Raw genomic sequence first — 16,096 nt, 5'->3', positions numbered from 1 at the left:
GTCTAGGATATGGGAGAAAACCAGAGTAAACACGCACAGTCACAGGGAGAACATGCAAACTCCATGTGGGCAGTACTGGAAGTCAGGATTATACCTAGTTAGTTAAATTGGAAGGCAACAGCTCTATTATCTGCAGCACTGCTGATCTTCCATAACAACACATGGAGTGTGAGTGCATAGCTCTACTTTGCAGAGTATGATTCTTTGACAGACTTCCAACCATAAAGTCAAAGGTTCAAGATTCAAAGTACATTTATTACCAAAGAATGTGTGCAATATACAACCCTGAGATTTGTCTTCCCTCAGGTAACCACAAAACAAAGAAAAACCATGCATCCATACAAAGAAATTCCCAACGTGCAAAAAAAAGAACACATCAAGCAAACAACAAAAAAGAAAACAAGTGAAAACACAGAATATAAAACACCAAACTACAAATCATCTAACTAGTCCAGACGTATTCAGTTCAGCTCAATCCAGCTCTGTGTTACTTGTTAACTTCAGGTTGCAGAACTAGTCCACTCCAATCAAAATCGCACAAAATATCAACAAAAAAAGTGCGACTGGAAACCAAGAACACATATCGTAACATGAACTACAGAGTCCAATTCACAAAACACATCAATTAAGCCTTGCCCAAGACCCAGGATGCCTGCACCATCTCTCAGCAGCTTTGAGGGAGAGGGAAACCATTCAAATGCAGGGATCTTCCTCTGGGAGTGTTGGATGAGAGGGAGAGAGAGAGACTCATCACACACAGACACCTTCCTCTGGCGGCAGCAAGCAAGAAGCCGGTAGAACCTGATCACCTTCCACTCTCACCTCAATAATTTCACTTTTTCTCAATGAGATTGGTGAGAATCGGTGTGAATCGTGGGCTCATGCCCCATCTGCAGGTTTTTTTTGGCCTTCAGGCCACACAGTTTGTAGGAAACTCAGGGAACCCCCTCGGAGACAACATAACACCAGATAGTGGACTTAGCCCGAAAACACACCACTACGATGTTGATCATAGGGTCCAACAGTAGCCGAACCACAGTTAAGAGAAAAAAAAAGTGAAAGAAGTCGTTTTTTGTGGACTATCTGAAAGATGTCGCCTTTGGTCGTGTTGCTCGCTGGCGCCATCTTCACTTTCTCAACAACCCTGCGCTTTATGCCACATCTAATACTGAATCTTCAAAGGATGCCCAATGTATTTTTCTGCAATTGTGTATATTAAAGCTTAAACAATGGAATAAGTGGTAACTGGGTTGGCTAGGAACTTCTTGTCCATCTACCTCTTCCATTATTGTATTCAGCATTTCTTCTTGGACTACTTCAGTTTGCACTACTATGCTTTGCACCATTCCTTTGGTTTGCAGTACTTGTTATATTTATTATTATTACTGTGTGCATTGTGAGTTTCACGTGAGCAAGGAGTTTTATTGCACTCTGGTGCATATGACAATGAATAATCTGACTATCAAACCCTTCACAGAAAAATGAGCATACCATGCAATAACATAAAAGTCAGGTAAAATATCAAACATGAAGAGAAGAACCTGATCAGTGTGGGCATGTTGCAACCTTGTGGATTCCATTCTGAATGTTATAGCCTCAGGTAATGTGATTTCTTGGTCTGTGTCAGTTGCCCATCTGTAATATTAGCCCAGATTTCCTCTTTCCCTATTTCTTTTCTTTGGGAGCGGTGGACATGACCAGTCTCCCCCATTCTTTGTCTATGTTCTCACCCTTTTTCTGCTCCCATGTAATCATTGACCAGGTAACTGATTGTTAGCCTATCTCCATGGTTACCCCAGTTTTATCCTGTCAGAAGCATTCCCCTTTCCTCCCATCATCCACCCTACCTCTTTACAAGTGTCTTTGGTCTCCTTCCTAGTTCTGACTAAAACTCTTCAACCAGAAATGTTACCTCTGTTTCCTTTCCCACAAATGCTACTTAACCTACTGAATATTTCAAACATTCTCTGCTTTATTTTGAACTCATTCACTCCACCCTCTATGAAATCAACTTTCCCCACAGATGAAATCAAAGTAGTTCTTTTTAACAGTAATATGAAAACAAAGCATCTAGCACTTAAAATGCACCAATTGCACTTGTTAAGAAAAAGAAGAAAGTGAACAATGTTTTTAAGAAGTTGGGGAGAAGTAAGTCTCTTGATGGCCATAAAAAGATTAAGAATACAGTAATGATGGAATTCAGGAGGGCAAAGAGAGTATAAGAGATGGATTTGGCACTTAAGATTAAGCACAATTCCAAGAGGATGTCCAGTTATATAAAGAATAAAAGTGTGTCTAGATAGAGTAGGTCCTCTTAGATACCAGCAGTGCTGTAAATGTCTCGAGCCACAGGAGACAGATGGGATAGATAAGTGAATAGTTCTCCTCAGAACTTGCTCAAGAGAAGGGGAAAAATATGGAGATGTTTTGGAAAAGGTTTGTAATGTGAGGAAGGATATACTTGCAGCCTTACAGCACATTAAGGTGAATAAATCCCCAGGGCCTGACTGAGATTCTCCTTGGACTATGTGAGAAGTGAGAGAGAAAATTGCACAGGTCCTTGCAAAGATATTTGTTTCATTGTTAGTCACTGGTGATGTTCCAGAAGACTGGAGGGTGGTTAATGTTCCATTGTTCAAGAAGGGTAGAAAGGACAGGCCAGTCAGCCAGTTATCAGCATTGGGGGAGTAGATTGAGGGAATTCTGAGTGACAGCATTTGGGTAGACAGAGGCTGATTTGGAGGAGTTAGGATAGCTTTGAACATGCTAGCTGAATCTTTTAGAGTTCTTTGAAGAGGTAGCCAAAAGGGTAGATGAAGGCAGAGCAGTGGATATTGTCTATTTGGGCTTCAGCAAGGCCTTCAACAAGGTCCCGCATGACGGCCTGGTCTGCAAGGTTAATTCTCATGGAATCCAGTGAGAGCTATTTAGAACATAGAACACAGAAATAATCTACAGCACATTACAGGCCCTTTGGCCCAAACTGTTGAGCCGACCATGTAACCTACTCTAGAAACTGCTTAGAATTTCCCTAGGGCATAGTCTTCTATATTTCTAAGATCCATGTACCTATCTAAGAGGCTCTTAAAAGACCTATTGTATCCGTTTCCACCACCACCGCCAACAGTACATTTCACGCAGCCACCACCCTCTGTGTGAAAAACTTTCCTCTGACATCCCCTCAGTACCTACTTCCAAGCACACTAAGACTATGCCCCCTCTTGTTAGTCATTTCAGCCCTGGGGAAATGCCTCTGACTATCCACATGATCAATGCCCCTCATCATCTTATACTCCTCTATCAGGTCACCTCTCAACTCCCATCACTGCAAGGAGAAAAGACCAAGTTCACTCAACCTATTCTCATAAGGTACACCCTCCAATCCAGGCAACATCTTCGTAAATCTCCTTTGCACTCTGTCTATGGTATTCACATGCTTCCTGTAGTGAGGTGACCAGAACCGAACACAGTACCTAAAGTACAGTCTGACCAAGGTCTTATGGGTAGGTTGGTTGATGGGTAGGAAGCAGAAGGGGGTGGTGGTTTAAGGTTGTTTCTCAGAACAGTGGCCAGTGATTACTCATGTGCCACAGGGACACTCATGTTGGATCTTTGTTATTCATTATTTATATGAGGATGTAAATCCTCACAACCACAAGGCTTGATCAGCAAGTTTGTGGATGATGCAAAATAAGGGAAGTGGTGTTGTTAGTGAAGGAGGTTACCATCGAGTACAGGGGATCTTGATCAGTTAGAGAAGTCAGCCAAAGAATGGCAAATTGATTTCAATACAGATAAATATGAGGTGATGCATTTTGGAAAGTCAAATCAGTTTAGGACCTATATTATGAATGGCAGGGCAATAGAGAGTGTAGAGAAATTGTGGGGTTAATGGGTGGGCAGGAGTGCAAGTGATTAGTTCAGTAAAATTCACAACGCAGGTAGACAGGGTGGTGAAAAAGATCTTCAGCATAATGCCATTCATCAATCAGGGCAAGTATGTATAGAATCAGAGTGAGGTTTATTTTCACTAACTTAGGTCATGAAATCTGATGTTTTGTGGCAGTGCAATACAGGACATAAAAATTACTACATGTTACAAAATAAACAAACAGTGCAAAAGACAAATAATGAGGTAGTGTTCATGGATACTGTTCAGAAATCTGATGGCAGAGGGGAGAAACTCTAAGTTCTTAAAGTGTCGAGTGTGGGTCTTCAGACTCCTGTACTGCCTCCTCTGGAAGTAGCAATGCAAAGAGGGCACGTCCCAGATGGATGCCGCCTTCCTGAGCTGCTGCCACTTGAAGGTGCCCACGACGGTGGGAAGTATCGTGCCTGTGATGGAAATGGCTGAATCTCCAAACCTCTGCGACCTCGTGCAGTTCTGTACATTGAGGGCTCTGCACCGGGCTGTGACGCAACCAGTCGGAAAGCTCTCCACGGTAGGAATTTGCAAGAGACCTTGGTGACATACCAAATCTCCTGGAACTCCTAATAAAGTAGATGTTGATGTCCCTTCTTTGTGATTGCATCATTGTGTTGGGCCCAGGATAGATTTAATGAGACATGGATGCCCAAGAACTTAGAAGTTGCTCACCCTTCCTACCCGAGCTCACAATGAGGAGTGGGTTAGATCTCCTGACTCCCCCTTTCAGAAATCCACAGACAAATACTCCCACTTGCTGCTGTTGAGTACAAGGTTGTTGTTATGACACACTCAATCAGCAGATCTATTTCACTCTTGTATGCCTCTTTGTCTCCTGCCTTGGAGTTGGGACAGCTGGACTTGGTCACTGTGGATCTTTATTCCTCAGAGTGTAAGAGAATGGTGGACAACCTTATAGAAGCATTTTAAATTATGGGAGGCATGGATCAGAGGAATGGAAGCAGTCTTTTTCCTGGGAAGGAAACCCAAATCAGAGGGCATAAATTTAGGGTGAGGGGGGAGATTTAAAAGGGATCCCAGGGACAACTTTTTCCAGCAGAGGGTGATGAGTACAGGAACAAGCTGCCAGAGGAAATGGTTGAGGAAGAACCAGTATCAGAATGAGAATCAGGTTTATTAATATTGAAATATGTCGCAGAATTTGCGGCAGCGGTACAGTGACAGACATAAAATATCTAAATGGTGCAATAGTATTAGGTAAGAAGTACTTGCGGGAAGAGGCCTGGAGGGATATGGGCTGAAATGCGGGAAGTTGGAACTGGCTAGATATGGATAACGTGGTCTGCATGGGCCGGTTAAACCGAAGGCGCTGTGTTCGGGCCCTGTCGTTCCGTGACTCCAAGATTCAGCCGATATCTCACGATACCACAGCCTCACCTCGCTTGAGTGATCGATCTCTTAAACCGGGTGATCATTTGCTGAAATGAGAACTTAACATGCTCCACCCGAGTCCGGCAGCGACTGTTGAAAGGGCGACATTTTTACTGTTTCATCTCCCAATGAAATGATAACTCGGTACCGACCAGCGTCTCCATGCGAACTTCCCTCCCCCAGATTCTGCTCATTCACCGAGTTCCTCCAGCAAACCCTTACCTCTGAGTCTCTTTGAGTCACACTCTCTCTCAGAAATGATAACTTTTTTTTCTCATTTTTTATGGATACTATCTGACCTGCTGAGTGTTGCCACCATTTCCCGTTTTTAATTACGTGCATCTGCTAGCTTTTCAGATAATATTTTCAGTGGTTATTTACAAATTCCAGCTTCTCGTTTGCCTAATCCATCAGTTGTGAGTGCAAGAGGCCAATGCTTGGAAGGATTGAAGAGTTCAGGATCACAAGACAAAGGAGCAGAAGTAGGCCATTCGGCCCATCGAGTCTGTTCCGCCACTCCACCATGAGCTAAATTATTCTCCCATCTAGTTCCAATTTCCGGCTTTTTCCCCATATCACTTGATACCCTGACTAATTAGATACCTATCAATCTCCTCCTTAAACACCCTCAATGATTGGGCTTCAAGTTGTTTAATTAAACTTTCCGCCAGTCTGCCGCGCATGTGACGTGCTGAGGAGAAACCGCCACAAATTTGCAGCGATTTTGCACTTTACAAAATGACCATCAGCGCCGGGTGACTCCTGTCCCGAGTCGACGCTTCCTTCACCCAACATGTCACTACTCGGAAGCTTATTGTACACGGTCTGGCTGTTTCTCCCGGGTAATTCACGCGCTCTCTCCGTTTGACATTTATTCTCGTTGTCCTCTCATAGTTTTGGATCTTGTTGCTAATTGCGGTGATTTTCTGTTTCAGGGCCCGCTGTTGCTCTGAAAGTGAACCAGACACCTTCAGCTCTGACCCTTCTCCGAGGACAGACAGCTCGGATCTACTGTTCCCTCTTATCCGGGGACGAGCGGCTGGGTTCGGCGAGGTATTATTGGACTCGGACACGAGACAAACCTGTAAACGGATCCAGTAGTTTCCTGAAAAATAACACTCGGATCTATCTATCGGGGAAGGAAGGCCGGCTGGTCATTCGCGAGGTGACTGTGGATGACTCTGACACTTACCATTGCTCAGCGCTGACAATGGATTCGAACCCCTGGAAAACATATCTTGGAAGCGGAACAGAAGTGACCATCCGAGGTACGTATGAAATGAAACCAGTAAACACTGTAAATACTCAGCAGGCCGGGCAAAGTGTGAAGCGAGGGAACTGGGGCCAATGCCTCAGACCAATGGCCGAGCTGGATAACGGGTCTTTAGGTCCCTTTCTCCAAACGCGCCCTGACCTGCTGAAGGAATCCTGTCTTCGCCGCGTTTGGTTTGTGTTTTGCTTCTGACCCAAAGTAACCAGATTAACCAACACCGAAACAATCTCCCGCATGGGGAAGAGAAGACATGTCGCTGAATTCATCAGCGCCACGTCCCAAAAATTCACTGGTAGAGAGGCGGTTAAAAGAGCCGACAAGAAACGCCAGAGGGACTGGTAATGGGGAATCGGACCCGCGAAACCTCCTGGTTGGGACACACTGCCAGTGTAATTTGCATCTGTGACTAAAGTTTGCCTGGTCGAAAGAAATTGAAAAATAAAACTAGAAAGTGCTGGAAACACTCAGCAGGTCAGGTCGCAAATGCGGAGAGAGAAACAGAGTTAACGTTTGGTATGGAAGACCTTTCTTCAGAGCTCTTCGACTCTTCCACCAGACTCGCTGGATATTTCCAACGGGTTCTGTTTTTCAAAAAAATTATTTTAGATCTCCGGCATCTTTTTAATTTTTTTTTCACGCGCTGTAACATTTCACATTCATTCCGTTCCCGGGCTGCAGTTTGTTTCTCTTCCTGCCCGTGTGAATTTAGAGACACAAAATAATCAACTCGGTTCAGAGTGTTACCTTTGTATCGTGCACCGTCTTCAGTTGTGTCCACTGTTGCTGTCTGTATCCGTCTGGGTTACAGTAACATTCACCATGTGTTAATTCTCCCGTTATCTGCAGCGAAGCCTGACGTCTCCCTCTCTCTGGATCCCAAGAACGAAACCGCTGGGGTTCAGACCCTGATTTGTGTGGCTGCGGGATTTTTCCCGAAAGATCTGAATATTTCTTGGACCATAACGGGAAATGTCTCGTATGAAACAGAGGCGGATCCGCTGAGGGTAAACGAGGACCATACCTACAACCTGAGCTCCCGGCTGCGGGTGACCGACTCTCGGCGGGAGTCAGTTCCCGACATCACCTGCCTGGTTCAACACGTTACAGGGAGTGTGAGGAAAAATTTCACTTTCAACCAAGGTAGGTGCTTCACACAGGGAATAAATCCCACAACCTGCTTCTCCCAATTACGGGTGAAATTTGGAAGTAAAAATAGGGATTTTTAATGGGGTATCGGAACCGTGAAAAATCCTTGCTGGAATGTCGTACCAGTGTAATTTGCATCCTGTGACTAAAGTGTGCCTGGTCGAAAAGAACTGAAAAATAAAACTAGAAAGAGCTGGAAACACTCAGCAGGTTAGGTCGCAAATGCGGAGGGGGAAACAGATTCTGGTGCTGCTGCAGCTTGTTTTCTGCTACTTATCTATTTAATACTGTTTTTCTATTACTGCCTTGTTTTTATCTACCGCTTTGTTTGATTGCCTGTGAGGAAGCCAAACAGAGTTTCATTGTACCTATGTACAATAAAGATCATTCAATTCAAATTCATTTCAATTAATGTTCGGTATTGAAGACCTTTCGTCAGAACTCTGCATGTTTCCGTGTGTTCTGTCTGTTTTACATTCTAAATCTGCAGCACCTTTTTTATTTACACTCGCTGTAACATTTCAAGTTCATTCCGTTACCGGGCTGAATTTTGTTTCTCTTCCTGCCGGTGTAAATTTTGAGACACAAAATAATCAACTCGGTTCAGAGTGTTACCTTTGTATCGTGCACCGTCTTCAGTTGTGTCCGCTGTTGCTCTCTGTATCCGTCTGGGTTACAGTAACATTCACCATGTGTTAATTCTCCCGTTATCTGCAGCGAAGCCTGACGTCTCCCTCTCTCTGGATCCCAAGAACGAAACCGCTGGGGTTCAGACCCTGATTTGTGTGGCTGCGGGATTTTTCCCGAAAGATCTGAATATTTCTTGGACCATAACGGGAAATGTCTTGTATGAAACAGAGGCGGATCCGCTGAGGGTAAACGAGGACCATACCTACAACCTGAGCTCCCGGCTGCGGGTGACCGACTCTCGGCGGGAGTCAGTTCCCGACATCACCTGCCTGGTTCACCACGTTACAGGGAGTGTGAGGAAAAGTTTCACTTTCAACCGAGGTAGGTGTTTCACACAGGGAATAAATCTCGCAACCTGTTTCTCCCAATTACTGGTAAAAATTGGAGATAAAATTTGTAAATTTATACAAACCATATGTTGAACGCAATTCGTTCGGGTAACGCCTACAATATCTACAGTCTTTTATTGCGAAATAATTTATTTCAATTTATTGAATCGATAGAAAACTTGCGCTGTGTGTTATTGTGAATGTTTCAAATAATATGCTACTTGTGAGGGTTTATGAAAGGAACTGGATAGAGACAAGAGCTGAGGATACCTAGACTTTGGTCCCTGTCGCCGTCGCTTACTTTCTACAGAACCCGTGTGATCTGCTAATATCTCCAACATTTTGTTTCTTCGCGTGCTTGTACCAACGAAATATTCTTTTTCGGAACAGCGTTACTGCAAAACACATTCACGAGGTATGGCAGTGGGCTGCAGATATCTGCAGTGGGCTACTGGTCCAATTCATATAAATCCAATCAAATAAAACTCAAATAAATCCAATAAAATATAAATGGCGAAAAAAAAGTAGGACTTTACCGGACTTCGCCCATCGTCCTGTCTGAGTTAATATCCTTCCCCGTTCTGGACCCTTGGCCGATACTACTTGGCAACGCAAAGTTCATATTGTAAAATTAATCTAATTTATCCTGACTTCATCGATTGATAGTTGAAATTCCACGGTATATAAACTGTATTAGGCGGCCAATTGCAACTCCTGCGGCTGGGTCATAGAATTTATACCCCGAACAGGTGCGGTGCTCAGGGAACGACAACAATAGAGAAAAAAACAATGTCCGAATTGTATTTATGTGATAATTTGCCACCGAGAGAATTTTCAATTCATGGGTGGTCGCGAATAGAGAAAAAACAAAGTTCAGCGGAAGTGATTGCAGTCAGGGCAAAATTCACTTGCTCCCCGCCAAATTGTAACCAATTTCAATCGCCATAGTGAAAGTTTCGGGTGTGCTTTCGGCGAGCGCTGAATGATCAAATCCCAGGTCTCTACGACTTGCTAAATTGCAGTTTTAGGTTGCGACGGGGTGTCCCTTTCAATCGCCTCTCACTGAAATTGAATTCCTCGTCATTCCAGATTTCCCTGCCCTAAATCACGATTGCGTTGCGCTGTGCGAAAAATAAAACGGAGAAGAAACGGAATTAATGTTTCAAGGGTTCCAGTTTAACCACCAGCGAGGCTCACTTCCCAAGCCGGTTGAACAACCAATGAAAGAAAAAGAATCAGAGTGGGACAAAGCCTGCCGTAAATGTACAACTGTAGCAGGAGCTGCTCCCACAAAAAGCGAGTTTGGGAAATTAATGGAAAATAAGTTGTAAATCGGGAATTGGAAGAGAGGGAGGAATCTGGGGAAATTGCAATCGCCATGGTAGTACTGCTGGACAAATTATTGGAGCTGTAGGTGGACAGTCCCTGAGTCTTCGCGGACTTTACCTCAGGGTGCTAACGGAAACTGCTCCCGGGAGAGCTAATGCACCGCGTTTCATTTTCCAGAATACCCGAAATCCGATTTGTCTGGAAAATAGCATTTAACCCTTTGTTGAAGAAGGGATGGGAACAGAACCCAAGAAAACTACAAGCCAATTAGTTTAATATCTGTTAAAGGTAAAATAGTGGAAGCTGTGATTAAAATATTATAGCATGGGGAAAATATTATAGTGTGCAAAAATATCAAAAGCAAAGCCAGCATGGTTTTCTCAAGGGGAAATGTTTGACCAAGGCATTGGAGTTCTTTAAAGGGGTCCCTGTTGATGTTCTGTACATAGATCTCCAAAGGTATTGGATAAGGTGGCACATCAAAGGTCTTCGAAAAATTAAAAGCTGACTGTAGGAGTTAATGTTGGGAGGGATAAAAGACCAGCTAGTCGAACAGAAAGCAAACAGCAGACAGAAATAGTTGGCAAGGTGAAACAAAAGGTATGCTAAATGGATTGATGCTGGGTTCTTAACTAATTATATGATTTGTATGAAGATGTTGACTGAATGATTGTTAAATTTGTTGATGACACCGGGACAGGAAGGAAAGCAAATTGTGAACAGGATAGAAGGAGGCTACAAAATGATTATAGAAAATTTAAGTGAGCTGGGAAGTTCCACCATATGGAGCATAATATTGGAAAATAGGACATTGTACTCTTTGGTGGGAAAAATGAGAAAGTACTAAATTAAAAATAACAAAGAAGTGGTAGGATCTTTAACCTGAAATGTTGGCACTATGGTTCTTTCTACAGCTGCTGCTTGAACTGATGAGTGATTCCAACATTTTCTGTTGTTGTTCAGATTTGCAGCATCTGCAAAGATCTGATTCTCATTCATTGCTGAATTCATTACCACTTCCCCAGCAGGAATGTCCACCTGAAATTATTTCTGTTACTCTCTCCGTCAGGATTTCTATCTGCCTGTTTTGCACTGTGTTCTTACGAGGTCCTTAACTTGAAGCATTAACCTTGCTTCTCTTTCCACAGATGCTGTCTGAGCGACTGAGTCTTTCCAGTATTTTCTGTTTTATCCCTCTTTTATAATACACACACACACACACACACACACTCACACACACACACACACACACACACACACACACACACACATATATATATATACAGAGAGAGAGAGAGAGAGAGAGAGAGAGAGAGAGAGAGAGAGAGAGAGAGAGAGAGAGAGAGAGAGAGAGAGAGAGAGAGAGAGATGGATTCCAGTTAATTGGGCCCATCCAGACCAGTATATTTTAGTGCCTGGCCAAATTAGCCAACCTTTAATGGAAATAGTTAAAATATTATATAAAAAGAACAAACTACGTACCATTTAACTAGTAACAAAGTATGCATTTAAATGAAATACAGAAGGAATTGGAATGCTACCAGAACTACTGGTGGTTGCTGTCCGGTGATGTGCAGGGAAATTTAAAGTGGAAAAGCCACTCCCCAAGGGCAGTTCCACTACCTTCTCGGAAGTCCAGAACCAGTGATATGGGCAGACAGCACAACAGGGGTCTCCCTGGTTGCAGTGAATGAGTATGCCTTCTCCTATGCCTCATCATATCCTTTGCTTTCCACGCACTGTTGCAGAACTGCCTTCCTGGTTGTTGGATCTTACTTTAGATTTCATTCACCCAGTCCGCCTGACATGAGCAGGTGTGTACCTATGTCACTGGGGTGTGAAACCCTTCCCTGGCCACCCTCACCTGGTTTAGCCTGCCCGTCGAAGCAGTGTATCAGGGCATGGCCCCTGTCCCATGCAAACAGCTGCTTTGAGCCACAGGGGAGATGTGAGTGTCTGGTGGGGAGCAAAGTTAACATTCAAGCTGATTGTCCATATCCTCAAATTCTTCATAGCTCCTAATTGGAAGAAGTAGTGCAATTGTTTCATGTTTCACTCCCGGCCGTTTCGTCAGTCTCCAAGCCAGAATGCTTGAATCCGCAGTGACAAAACAGTTCTGAATTGCCTTACTGCTTATTTCTCATCAGCTATCAGTGACAAAAATCATTGCTGTTTGAACATAAACACACTCAACTGTCATTATTTAAAAACTGTTCACTCTCAAGCACAGTGTAGTGTCTACCAGCCATGTAGGCATGTGCCTCTGACGCTAGTTAGAAACTGTTCTGCCCCAGGTAAGCTAAGGGAATCCTGGTTATTTTCTCCATGAGTTTTTGTTCTTTAAGAGTTGTTGCAAATAACTGATGGCCCAATTTACTGGAATCTAATGTATATATTTTGTATAAGATATAGATACATATAAAAGGTAAGCAACCATAGAGCTCTGTGATCCAGAGAGATCTTAGTAAATGATTTGCTGCAGCCAGCAACCCAGAAATGGCAAGTCATTATGAAAGCTGAGCATTATTTATGTTACTGGTCATTGTGAGGAGAAGAGAATGCAAAAGGATGGAGATTATGCCTCAGCTATAAAGTAGATTTATGAGATCACATCTAGAGTTCTGTGTAGAGGATCAGGAGCTTTTCTTCAGAAAGAGTGCTTTGGAAGTGTCCAGAGAATGTTTACTGGTATGTTTCCTTTTGAGGAAAAGTTGGATAGGCTAGGTTAGCACCTCCTGGAGGTTAGAGGAATTAGAGGGGATTTGATTAACGTGTAAAAGATCCTTTACAGGGGAATTATGGAGAGAATTTTCCCTCTTTGCAGCAGAATCTAGAACTAATGTTCATCGTAAAGAAAGTATGTCATTGCCCATTTTAGACTGTTATGGTCATTCTTTTTTCTTTCAGAATGTCTTGAGTCTTTGTAACTCTCTTCCTCAAAGGGTAGAGAAAACAGAAGCTTTTTTTTAAGGCTGAACTACATGGATTGATAAGTAAAGGGGTTAGATGTTATTAAGGAGATGAGAATGTGGAGTTGAGGTTACAATCAAAAAAGCTACGATCTTACTAAGTAAATGAGCAGGCATGAATGGTGGCTCTGCCCCAGATTTCAATTTGTACCTTAGTATTAATATAACATGGTTGGGGCTACTCCACAGAGACTATAGGAAACTTTGCCCTATAATCCTGTGCTATATTGAAATAATAATGTGAAGATAGTCAATGATGGTGAAGGGACCTGAACCTTAGGTAAGACTGTAAAACATGGCCTTAGGCAACTCTGTTTAGTGGCTGCAAAGCAGGTTTGTGGATCCAAATCAGACTAGAGTGACATTGTAACTCAAGACTTCAGATTGCAGTTCTGGATTACTGGATTTTCCCTTGACAACAGTCACACAAATAGTAAATCTAATATTAATTTTCAGATTTGGTGTCTATCTTTCAATTAGCATCTCTCCAAAGCTAGAAAATTAAACACAGTTGGGCAATTTCAGAAAAGCTCACTCTGCCCAGGAAAATGAAGAAATTAATAATAACTCTGATTATCAGCCTCTGCACATATGAAGCCAAAAAACTGGTCTGGCCATTCCACTTTTGCCATAAACATCAGGACATATGACTGGAATGTACAATAGCTGATGAGTTAGAGATTATCAAAGATAGAACTGAGTGTTAAAGGCACAAGGTTTACTTCAACAAATTACATTTTATAAAACACCTTTATTTTAAAGCAACTACAAACATTGAATGAAATGCATCATCTTTACAAATCCTTCCATGGTGAGACAATCCATAATTGAAGGCACCAGTGTCCATAAGTAAGGATACCTGATGCAGTACTTCCAGGAAACAGCTGCATTGTCTCCAAAAGCTACAACCACTCTTTAAGATATGAACATTTCATACAAAACAAGAGTTAGATTTACTCCAGATAATTAATTTGAAGAATATAAGAATAAGTAAAAGTGGTACTTTAATATATTATTTATTCTGTAGTATGACTTTGGAAGGAAAGATTAAGTAAGTCCCCCTACAAATGTGATTCAGAAACCTTCAGCTCATTTTCAGTTGTCCATTCCATGCTTGTAAAAGAGAAATACCAACAAAAGTAACATCAGACAGATTCAATTTTTAACTCCTTTGGTTATGATAGGTTCCAGTAGCAGTTTATAAATGCTTTGATTGATTATAGTGACAATCTCCAATGTGAGTCAAGAAAACATTTCATTTTAACCTCTACACACTGTCAGATTGAAATATTACCTGTCAGCTTGAAAAACAAATAGTTGTCATTTGTGCCTTGATCTAAATCAAAAATAGTGGAAGCAGATTCTGCCCTTGGTTGGCAAGCCTCTGCCTTAAACCTGCATATCGGTTAACACATGGAAGAAAGAGAAAGAACGCACAAACATCCTGCAATTAACCAATGTTGTTTGAAGAGGCAGTTGAAGTTATGTTAGTTACTTCAAGAAATGCAGCAGATTTGGGGATAGAGGGCTCAGTAAAGGATACATATTTCATGCTTTCAAGTGTGCACCAACAGTTCTGTAGGTTATTATCTGAACATGACACCGGCTTCCACTAATATTGAATACAGGATCAACAGACTGATGCACACAAAAGCTATTCAGTTGCCACATCCAGTCTGTGAATTAGGAAACAGGCATACATCAGCCTTATCCACAGTTCCAAATAGTTTGTGTATTGTTTATTTTTCATTAACAGCTTGACGATTGATAACATACATACTGTGGTAATTTATAAGACATACAAGCAGAATTAGGCAACTTGACTCTTCCAGTCTATTCTGCCATTCCATCATGGCTGATTTATTATCCCTCTCAACCCCATTCGCTTGCCTTCTTCCTGTAACCTTTGACATGCTAACTAATCAAGAACCTATCTACCTCTGCTTTAAATATACTCAACGTCTCGGCCTCCACAGCCTCCAGTGGCAATGAATTCCACAGATTCACTACACTCCGGCTCAAGAAATTCCTCCCCATCACTTTTCTAAATGGACGTCCCTCGATTCGGAGGCTGTGCCCTCTGGTCCTAGACTCACCCACTACACGAAACATCCTCTCCACATCCACTCTGTCTAGGCTTTTCAGTATTTGAGAGGTTTCAATAAGATCCTCACTCATTCTTCTGAACTCCAGTGAGTACAGGCCCAGAGCCATCAAACACGCCCACACATAAAGCAGGAAATCACAGGCTGCTGAGCCTGACATCAGTTGTGGGAATGTTATTGGAAGGTATTCCAAGGGGCCAGATATATGATAGACATGGACTGATTAAGGATAGTCAGCAAGGCTTCGTGTGTGATAGGTTATATCTAATCAATCTTACAGAGCTTTTTGAGCAAATTACCAGGAAAATGGACGAAGGCAAGGCAGCAGATGTTGTCGACGTGGACTTCAGCAAGGCATTTGACAAGGTCCCCACATAGGAGTTGGAAAAGAAAGTTCAGTCACTCAGCATTCAAGATAAGGTAGTAAACTGGATTAGACATTGACTGTAAGAAACCAGAGAGTGGTAGTAGATGGTTGCCTCTCTGACTGGAGGCCTGTGACTAGTGGTATGCCACAGCGATCGGTGCTGGGCCCATTGTTCTTTGTCACCTATATCAATGATCTGGATAATAATGTAGTTAACTGGATTGGCAAATTTGTGGATGACACCAAGATTTGGGATGTTGTGGACAGTGAGGAAGGCTATCTTGGGTTGCAGAGGCATCTGTATCAGCTAGAAAAATGGGCTGTAAAATGACAGATGGAATTTAGAGCAACCAAGTGTGAGGAGTTGCACTTTGGGACGACCAGCCAGGGTAGGGCTTACACAGGTCCATAATTCGTTGAAAGTGTCGTCACAGGTAGATACGGTCATAAAGAAAGCTTTTGGCACGTTGAGCTTAATAAATCAAAGTATTGAATACAAGAGATAGGCTGTTACATTGAAGTTGTATAAGCTGTTAATCTGGAATATTGTGTGCAGCTTCGGCAACCTATC

The 16,096-nt window shown here is 42.6% G+C and overlaps 1 gene segment (V, D, J or C); it reads left to right on the top strand.

The window, feature by feature from the left end:
• The first annotated feature begins 6,010 nt into the window (after positions 1-6,010).
• LOC140727205 (Ig heavy chain C region-like) overlaps positions 6,011-16,096 on the top strand; it is a 105,810-nt gene continuing 95,724 nt past the window's right edge. Inside the window, 4 exon segments of the C gene segment in view lie at positions 6,011-6,159; positions 6,253-6,585; positions 7,437-7,730; positions 8,454-8,747. Coding sequence covers positions 6,111-6,159; positions 6,253-6,585; positions 7,437-7,730; positions 8,454-8,747 — 970 coding nt within the window.

The sequence above is a fragment of the Hemitrygon akajei genome, chromosome 5 (genome assembly GCF_048418815.1).
Source record: "Hemitrygon akajei chromosome 5, sHemAka1.3, whole genome shotgun sequence".
NCBI classification, from domain to species: domain Eukaryota; kingdom Metazoa; phylum Chordata; class Chondrichthyes; order Myliobatiformes; family Dasyatidae; genus Hemitrygon; species Hemitrygon akajei.
Note: the sequence above shows the minus strand (reverse complement) of the source record. Positions and strands in the feature narration are given on the sequence as shown.